This window comes from Chenopodium album, chromosome 16 (genome assembly GCF_948465745.1).
Source record: "Chenopodium album chromosome 16, dcCheAlbu1.1, whole genome shotgun sequence".
NCBI classification, from domain to species: domain Eukaryota; kingdom Viridiplantae; phylum Streptophyta; class Magnoliopsida; order Caryophyllales; family Amaranthaceae; genus Chenopodium; species Chenopodium album.
The window spans coordinates 3,574,508-3,584,899 of record NC_137849.1 but is presented as its reverse complement, the minus strand read 5'-3'; the positions used below and the strand labels follow the sequence as shown (position 1 = coordinate 3,584,899).

Below are 10,392 nucleotides of genomic sequence, written 5' to 3'. Positions count from 1 at the left end.
AAAAACCCCTATCGAGTCGCCTATAAATGACCTAACGAGTCGCTTTAAAGGCGACTCTATACCCACCGACACAATAGCTTCCAACTTTAGGAGTCGCCTCTGAGGCGACTCGATAGCTTTTATATAAGTCGCCTATTAGTTATTAGGCGACTCTATTTGTTAAGCTATTGTGTCGCTTGTGTTGAAACACGCGACTCCATGGATTTATCTATTGTGTCGCTTGTGTTGAAAGAGGCGACACGTAAAAAATCAACATTTTTTCCAATTATTTTGGATTTTTTGACTTTTACCACCAAAAAAAATCAAAAAAATGTTTTTTTACCACCAAAACTTCTAAAACTTTTATTTTACCACCAAATAAAAAATTAAAAGTTGTTTTTTACCACCTGCCGTCAAAAACCTAACGGAATTTTTTAAATTCTTCGATTTTCGTGTCAAACACATGCTCTTTAGGGGTTTTGGGGGGCACTTTGGCCCTACGGGCCCAATTTGAGGCATTTTTGATCTTTTTTGTTAATTTTGACCTCAAATTAGGCCCATAGGGCCAAAGTGCCTCCCTAAACCTATGAAAAACATATTTTGCGCGCGAAATTCGAAGGAAATTTTTTTGAGCCGTTAGATTTAACGGTTTTCTTGACGTTTGGTGGTAAAAAACAATTTTTAGAAATTTTTTTGGTGGTAAAATAAAAATTTTAGAAGTTTTGGTGGTAAAAAACAATTTTTTGATTTTTTTTGGTGGTAAAAATCAAAATTTCCTTATTTTTATTAGCTCATATAATGTCAATGTTTATGACACTCAGCATGCTTGATCTCTGGTTCTTTGCTTGGAAGGTTGAAGTTCTTGCCATTATGCCAAAGTTACTTTTCATATATATATGATATTGTAACTATTTTAAATACACTCTTAGAATTAACCTATCGAGTCGCGTCTTACGTATTAGGCGACTTATTAGGTAGTGATCATATAATAAAGCACCTAACAAGTCGGACATTTAAAGTTGCCTGTATATAAGGTGCGACTTGTAAACATATTGAGTCGCCTCATATTTATTAGGCGACTTGTTAAAATCAACAAAGCACCTAATGAGTCACCTAATATACATGAGGTGACTTGATAGATTTACAAGTCGCACCATATATTCATGCGACTCTATAACCCGACTTATTCAGTGGCTTAAATTAGATTTTCAAAGTCACTTGTATATAAGGTGCGACTCATTAACCTATCGAGTCGCCTTATACATATTAGGCGACTCATTAGGTGAGAGTCATAGATAACAAAACTCACCTATTGAGTCGCCTAATATGTAGAAGGCGACTCGACAGGTTTTCGAGTCGCACCTTATGTTCAGGTGACTTTGAAAATCTAATTTAAACCACCAAATAAGTCGGACTATAGAGTCGCATGCATATATGAGGCGACTTGTTAACTTATCAAGTCACCTCATATATATTAGGCGACTCGTTAGGTGCTTTGTTGATTTTAACCCCAACTTAAAGAGTCGCCTAATAAGTATGAGGTGACTCGATAGGTTTATAAGTTGCACCTTATGTACATGTGACTCTAAAAGTCCGACTTATTAGGGGTTTTTTTGTAGTAGTGAACCAACACTTGTGCACCTGACTTCGACGAAAATGTGTTCCTCGATGCTTTGCGTTCTTATCAGCAAAGAGATGAATCGTTTGGTAGGTAAAATTAGACAATATCATTTTTCACCTTCATCTCGTCAAAGAAATTAAAAATTCCAAGGTCAAAGCTTAATTCTTGTATCTTGTTCTTAATTTTGCGAGCCATCTTTCAATATATTTGTTACTCTTAATAATAGATTCTCAATGCCACACCATAAAAAAAAAAGGGGTTATGTCAAACATTTTAAGTTGCTATTACATACGAAGTGTATGCTCTAACAAATAATATCCCATTCATAGCAAAATTAGAAAAAATTGCCACTATTAATCCCAACTTTACTTCGTCCGCCAATATTGATCCCAACTTTCGTTTATTCACTATCACTCCCAACTTTGTACCCCATTAATTTCTATTGCACCCAACCGGTCATCTAACTTGGTGTAGCAGGTTACCTAGACACTTGTCCACACGTGATAGGTCCAAACAAAATAAAAAGACAAATTAAAAAAAAAACTACCAAACCCAGCCCCCCACCCCTATCCTGGAAAACACCACACCCCCAACCCGACCCCGCCGGAAAATCGGCCCCATCCCAAAAAACCCCTCCCCCGCTGCCGAAAAACGGCGCCTAGCCCTCCCCCTCCCTCGAAACCCACCCCTTCCCTTCCCCCACCCCCAAAAACCCTTCCCCCGCTATCGGAAAACGGTGCCCACCCCTTCCCCGCCCTCGAAACCCACCCTTTTCCCTTCCCCCACCCTCGATTTCACCCCCTTCAATTCCTCGACAATCAGCCACGAAAACCGGCTGTGTGGGTGGTTTCGAGGGTCGGGGATGGGTGGTTTAGGATGGTCGGTGGTTTTTGGTGGAAGTCGGAGGTTGGCCGACCGTTTGCCGGTGGAATTGAGGGTTAGGGTTAGGGTTCCGGCGAGATTGAGGGTGGTGGTGGTGGTGGTGGAAGTGGTTGTGGGTTTTTTTTTTTTAATTTTTTAATTTTAACCTATCATGATGTGACACGTGTGCAACTAATCACAAGTCAGCAAAGTTTACCTTTTCAACCGGTTCCAAGTCATTTGGGTGCAATAGAAATTAATCCCATACAAAGTTGGGAGTGATGATGAATAAACGATAGTAGGGAGTATTATTAGCGGACGAGGCAAAGTTGGGATTAATGGTGGCAATTTTTCCTCAAAATTATCCTATTATACATTTTGTTAGGGTTCCATTAGTAGTCAACAAATTAATTATTTTTTTCGTTTACGTGTTGGGTTCCATTAAGGTAATGGGGTCATTTTACTTCTTAAGGACCCAAATTTAGCTTGAAGTTGGCAAAAAAAAAACTTAAGTACTTCATTTTGCATGTCATTAAGGTTTTGGCTGCGAAAATTGTTTTGTTAAGGTTTTAAGGGTTGCTTTTATCCTTATCCAATATAAGCTCGGAATTAACAAAAAAAATAATGTAAGTGTCTTGTTTTGCATGTCAAAACCAACAATATTGGATACGCAAACGAGATTATACTCAGATGTAGGTATAAATATACCCGACTAGAAATTGGTGAATACATTAATGAAATATAAATTTACATTTACTAGGCTATGTAAGCCATTAGTAAAACTACAATACAATGATTTTTCATACTTCTTCTGTTTTATTTAGTTGCATCACTTTTCTATAACGGAAGTTTCTAATTAGTTGCATCACCTTTTTTTAACTAATAAATTCTCTCTATATTTTCTATCACATGAGCCCTATTTTTTCTTTTCACTTTAAATATTGCTTACGAATTCATGAAAACCAAACGGATGTAACTTTAAAAAAAAAAAACAGAGGAAGTATTTAAACATATTTTGAACATAAAATTATAAAATCTACTCCCTCCGTTTTTTAATACTTGCTCCATTTCACCATACGCGGAGTTGTAGGAGAAATTGAAGAAAGTAATACAATATGGAGATAGTGGGGTAGGGAGAATGTTAGTTGAGACGAACACTACAAGAGGGGGGCGGGTGAATTGTATGTGAGTTCCTATAGCTACTTTTTGCGGAATATAAACTGAAAACGAACTTGCAATGCACATAGATTTTTACGAGGAAACCTTCCAGGGCCCAACTGGAAGTAAAGCCTCGACCCTTCTATGGGATTTCCAAAACCAAATCATTTCACTATAATAGGGCAATCCCAAATTACAACCTATCATAAACAGACCTTTACTCACAAGTTCCACACTGAACTTGCTACACAGTAGGACCCTATCCTACTCAATCTAAGTCCCAAACTTAGATTCACTAGTACTCCCAAAGTACTCTCACAGCCTCACACTAGAAGCTTGCACAATGTATGCAAAATATAATTCACACACTCACCCAAGAACCCAACCAGTACAAAATATATGACCCTAGTATATGTTAGGCAAGTTTTGCACGAAACCCGAAACTAATATGACAAAATTATAAGCTTGGCAAACTTACACAATTAAAGCACAAAAGATTTTTTCAAGCAAACTCACACAAACTATGAAATAAAATTTCTACTATTTATACAAGTCTAGCTTGTATAGCAAGTAGGGTTTTCAAAAGATAATTATGTTAAATTAACTAAATCTCAAAACACGGTTCTTAAGTAAATCTTTTTTTTTAAAGAAAATCTTTTCGGAAAACAAAATAAAGAAAGATTATCAAAAGAATAATATCCTTTTGATATTTAGTTTTGAAGAAATAATCATTTAGAAAATCTTTTCCTAAAATCTATCTTTTTATCTTTTTCCGTTTTAATAAATTTGCCATGCCTTTGCCACGATTCTAACAGATTTCACGCATATCCTACTTAACATACTTAACAACATATATAGAAGATAAAATCTTAACTAAATTAAGTTGCTGGCCTTTTATTCTGTACTCAAAGATTGCTTGGGCTCCATGCAGACCATGACCAAGTTAGATTTATTCAACATATCTAGATTTCATTATTTTTATTAACACATAAAGAAATTTTGTCAATTGCAGCCATTTAAAAATTGTATTAATTTATTGGAAAATTTGCAAATTGCAGTCATTTAAAGTTCGTATTTTGCAAATTGCAGCCATTTAAAAAAATTTGCAAATTGCAGCCCAAAAGTTCGTATAAATTGTAAATTGCAGTCCGATTCAACATTTTCATCGGTTTACATGTTGAAAAATCTTCGTTTAAGGTTTTAGGGGTCATTTTAGCTCTTAGGGGCCCGAATTGAGCTCTGAATTAGCAAAAACATAACATAAGCTAATTCTAATTCAACCTGAACCTCATCTGAGGCTAGATTGACCCGACATAACCTGATCCTAATTCAACCCGAAACCTGATTTTACCCGACTCAAACCCGACTTAAATACCCAAATTGAGAGCTCTAGTAATTAGTGTAAAATTTCAAGCAAATTAAAAAAATGGTGGAAATATTATGTATGAGGTATGACGGTATGCAATTCAAATATATTGCAAGTTTGCAACAATAATAAAAATGTTGTTCATGACGTTATTATACCCTTATTATAGGCTATCCTCATCTCTATTATGACAGAAATTGTTAAATTGATAATATATATATCCATGAGTAGCATAATCATTATGACAGAAATATTGCTCAATACGGAGTATATTGAGCAAATATTTAAAACACTCGGGTTTTTTCACATGAAATATCTAGAGATTTGGTTTGAATTTTTATTTATACAATCTAGATCGATATAATGTCATGATTTGACTGAACTTTAGCTATATTTTTACACTGATATTTAGGAATAAAACATAATTAAATTAGATTTATTCAACATATCTAGATTTCATTATTTTTATTAACACACAAAGAAATTTTGTCAATTGCAGCCATTTAAAAATTGTATTAATTTATTGGAAAATTTGCAAATTGCAGTCATTTAAAGTTCGTATTTTGCAAATTACAGTCATTTAAAAAAAAATTGCAAATTGCAGCCCAAAAGTTCGTATAAATTGTAAATTGCAGCCTGATTCAACTTTTTCATTGGTACATGTTGAAAAATCTTCGTTTAATGTTTTAGAGGTCATTGTAGCTCTTAGGGGCCTAAATTGAGCTCTGAATTAGCAAAAACATAACGTAAGTGTCTCATTTTGACAGTTTTCTACAAATCGATACATTTTTATTACGCAAAACGAGACACTTGCGTTATTTTTTTTGCTAATTCCGAGCTCAATTCGGAACAGTAAGGGCTAAAATGACCCCTAAAACCTTAATAGAAGATTCTTCGATTTATAAACCGATGAAAAAGTTGAATCGGGCTGCAATTTACAATTTATACGAACTTTTGGGTTGCAATTTGCAAATTTTCCTAATTTATTAGTACTTTTGGGCTGTAATTTGCAATTTTTTTAAAATGACTGCAATTTACAAAATACAAACTTTAAATGGCTGCAATTGGCAAGTTTGTCTATCTTGTGTCCATATTTCTATTTTTACGTGTACAAAAATGGAAAGTATTTTAAAAATCAATCAATTATCACATCATAAAACAAACCGGATTTGATGTGGTGATGATGAATTTTGGCTCTACGTTTTTTATGTTGAAATTTTTTCCATGGATGTAGATGCACCATCGGTTTTCTTAATAAAAAAAAAAGGCGGGAATAAACATATAATTATTCAGTATAGAACATATAGTTGTTTTTTAAAGAACATATAGCTATTTATAAAGAAAATCACATATAGTTGTTTTGTAAAGAACACATAGCTATTTTATTAATAAAAAAAAAGAAAAAATGAAAATTAAAAATCCAACCTTTGCGCGGTCTTCCCATAAAAATCCAACCTTCCATTAATCTCATAAAAATCCAACCTATATACCCCACCTTCTCCAACAGATGCCTTTTGTTATATAAATCATATTGATCTCAAAATTTTTTTTAATCAATTTTAAAATTATATTGTATAAATTAATTTCAGTCATTGATCAAGCAATTTAAGTAGTTTAGAAAAAAAAAATACAAAAATTACCAGCTTTAATCATTCACTAATCATACATTTTTGGAAAAAAAAAAGAAGGGAAATCATTCAGCTTCAAATCTACAATCATTCATTAATCATGCATCAAACATAGTAGGATTTTGTGGGCCATACATCAAACACAAAGTATTGGCACTATATATACTAGTTAAAGACTAGTACAAGAATGATGAAAAAAACAACCATCACAGCTTGAGTTGATTGCCGAGCAAAAATAGAGTATGACCTACAACAATAATTTCACAATTATATTCCAACAACTCCACCACTCAATTATTAGTCAATTACCCAACATAATTTCAACAACAGCAAAGCAAAGTTGAGTCACTAAACTCAAATTAAAAAAAAAAAAAAAGGCTAAAAATGCAAAGATTGGTACAATTTGGTACATGTTTCAAGCACAAGCCAAGCCTTAATTACTTGTGTTTTACCAAAAACAACTCAAACTATTGCTCAAAAATAGTTGTACTTGGAAACAACAATAAACACATCTACAAAAATGATGAAAAATACTTAGAGGCTGATCTTAAAAAAGAGCTTATTCCAAAACATGTTGCAATAATATTAGATGGTAGTAGGAGGTGGCTTAAGGCTCAAGGAAAACCTCTAAATTATGATCCCTTCTTTGAAGTGAACACCCTCTTTGCTGACCTTTGTCTTAAATGGGGTGTTTCTACTGCCACCACTTTTATGTATTCTTTCAAAAACCTACAAAGAGGACAAGTAAGTGTTCCTTTATCATCTTCTTTGATTATTTATTTCATCTAAGTATGTTAGCTCAACTTCATCTATCTTAGCTTAAGCCACTCGATCTCTTGGTCATTTGTATTGTTGAGATTATGGCCTCGTTTGGTAATCAGCGTGAAGCTAGTTTGGTTGCTAAGAATTGGTTGTTTTGTTGGTTTGACTATGATTGTGTTAATTATTATTATTTTTTGACTAATTAATTGTATTAGTTGTTTGTACAAATGTGTTCTATGTTATTCTGATTTTGATTTTAAGTATTTTACTCAATCTTATTTAGAGTTGATTGTTGTAAGTTTAACGTTTTTATAATTATAATTGCAAAGAAGATATAATTCATTTTTATTTCTTTTCTTTTTTAGTCCATAATAGATTTAACTATTAGAGTGATGAATTATTGTTGGTTAATAAAAATACTAGCTTTTTTATGCATGCTGATTTTTAATTAAAATGCATGTAAGTCAACATTATTAAATTATTATTTAACGTTGTAGTAGAATCCTTAATCGGCCTTAATTAATTTTTAAAGTGCCCTGTCCCTAACTAATAGTTGTATTTTTGTTGAGTCTTCTACTACAAATGACTAATTGTTAAAAAAAAAAAAAAAGCATCAATCTATAACAATCCAATTAATAATATGCCTTTTGATGTCAGATAAGGCTTTACCAATTCTATAAAGTTAAATGGAATTAAGATCACATTGCATGAAACTATTTAAAATTCAATTTTAAACTACGACAATGTATGAGCAAAGAAATTAGATTTTACATAAATATCCAAAAAAGTTTAAGAGACTTGAAAGAGTTCAATTAAGATATATATCATGTGAAAAGTATTGACAATCTCACATCTAAAATAAAAAAACACACACACACAAAATAAATGATCAAAGAAATTGGATTTTTCATACGAATTACCAAGTAATAACTAGTGCAACACAAGACGGACTTTTTTTTATTATTATTTTTATTATTATCAATATTATATATTTAATTTATTTTGGATCCAATTAACAAATACTCCATTGATAATGTTATGACGTGTATCTACATAATTAATGTTTGTTTTAACTTTAATATTTTCACATTTTAATTAATCTCATATGTAACACCCTGAAAGCCTTGATACACAAGTGATTAAACATTTTTTTTTTTTTTTTTAAAAAAAAAAAAACCATTTATTCATTGAACATTGTTGTTTGATCCAGCTGCATTCCACTAAATTTTCTTCCAATTGAATTGCAGGAGGCCAACGATCTATTATTTGAGCAGCTTGAAAAATATTTAGAGAGTAATCTGCAGAATTTTGTAAGGTACTGTATATATTTACCATGATGGCAGATTGGCAGCACCCTAATCTTAATTGCTACTTAGCTTGATTAGTTTGCAAATCATGCTGATTATCTTTAATGCATATATAGTGTATTCTTAATTTCTTTTGTAAGTGTAGCTGGTGCATGTAAAAAGTCGCTTATAGTTTATATTGTGGAAAAAAAGTTACATATTTCCTTTTGTTGATTGGTTCTAAATAAGTGTACGTAACAGTCTGAGCACTGGCACATTTATAGGCACATGCATTTACTAATACGGAGTACATATATAATTTTAACCTTTATATACTTTGTATATATTTGACTTTAAATTACCTTAGTAGAGATTATAAAAGCTGATTTTTGATCACTAATCTTCAATTACAATATATTTCATATAAAATTATTTTCATTATCTCTATTAAGTAAAATTAAAGTTGGTATATTTGTTTAAGTTATTCACACTCAGCTTGTTGAATACGTTACATTATTTACATGTTTGCTATGAAATTGCAGGAAAGAAATAAAAGTTTCGATGATTGGAGAAAGATTGCTACTCCCCAAATCTTTACAAGACATTATAAAACAAGTGGAAGATGTTACAAGAACAAAGCACACAAAGAAGTTGGAGTTGATGTTAGCAATATGTTATTCTGGGACTAGAGATATACTGCAAGCTACTAGGAACATTTGCGAAAAGGTCAAGGCTGGGGTGATGGAACCCAAAGCCATTGACGAGACCTTGTTTGATCAAGAGCTATGGACTCGTGGCGCGCCTCACCCTGATCTGCTTATCCGAACTGGTGGTCGCCTCCGTGTTAGTGATTATTTGATGTGGCAGTTAGCCCAAACCGAGCTGTACTTCTCCCAAGTTCCCGCACCGGAATTTGAAGAAGCTGAGTTCCTCCAAGCCTTGCGCTCCTTTCAGCAAAGGGAAAGGACATTTGGAAAGTGATCATATGTTCTAATTTGCACAAAATGTTATTAAATTGAAAAATGACGTCAAAAAGTAAAGTCTCGAGGGATAGTACTCAGTAACTAAAAGGATTTATTCTGAGAAATAATCTATTAAAAACCATTTTTATGAGAAACTACCTTATAAAAAATGATGTAAGAAACTACCTATTAAAATCAAAATGTTGTTAAAAACTTCACCAAATTTTCACCGTTAACTAATTTCTCCGGCATTAACCTCCTGTGTGTCGATTACGTGAACTTTTAAAAGCACTTTTGCCTTTTAATTTCCATGTCCCACTATTAGTGACACCATCCTCACCACCACACCATTTTGACCCATCACCAGATTCACCACGACACCCAAACCCACCTTAATATATGACAAAAACTACCCTCACGTATCCCCAAAACTAACTGAAAGAGTATAAAACAAATTCCTGAGTCTTAACCATCAGCTTAAATTTTTAGTTGAGTTAGTCCTTTAACATGGTATCAGAGCTAGGGTGGTATAAAGGTCATGAGTTCGAATCTCAACCACCCCCACTTAAAAGTGGAACTAATTTGCACCGGGTATGAGAGGGCATGTATGTGTTGCATCCACATTTCAAGCTCAAAGGGCCTTTCATGTGATGGGGGATTGATAGAGTATAAAACATAATCCTGGACGTCAACCATCAGCTTAAGCTTTTGGTTGATTTGATCCTTTAACACTAACACAAGCCACCAGCACACACACTCTTCCACACTA

The 10,392-nt window shown here is 33.1% G+C and overlaps 1 protein-coding gene across 1 annotated transcript; it reads left to right on the top strand.

Annotated features, from left to right (window-relative positions):
• Nucleotides 1-6,988: 6,988 nt before the first annotated feature.
• Nucleotides 6,989-9,665, top strand: LOC145584682 (uncharacterized). The gene is made up of 3 exons (XM_081641492.1): nt 6,989-7,357; nt 8,623-8,690; nt 9,204-9,665. Exons 1-3 carry the CDS (start codon nt 6,998-7,000, stop codon nt 9,640-9,642), a joined length of 867 nt encoding a protein of 288 aa, XP_081497618.1. The 5' UTR covers nt 6,989-6,997; the 3' UTR covers nt 9,643-9,665.
• Nucleotides 9,666-10,392: the final 727 nt, after the last annotated feature.

Coding starts and splice junctions, on each gene's coding strand:
- LOC145584682 (XM_081641492.1), top strand. CDS start 6,998: ATGCAAAGATTGGTACAATTTGGTACATGTTTCAAGCACAAGCCAAGC. Junction 7,358..8,622: donor AAAACCTACAAAGAGGACAA/GTAAGTGTTCCT, acceptor ATTGAATTGCAG/GAGGCCAACGATCTATTATT. Junction 8,691..9,203: donor AATCTGCAGAATTTTGTAAG/GTACTGTATATA, acceptor ATGAAATTGCAG/GAAAGAAATAAAAGTTTCGA.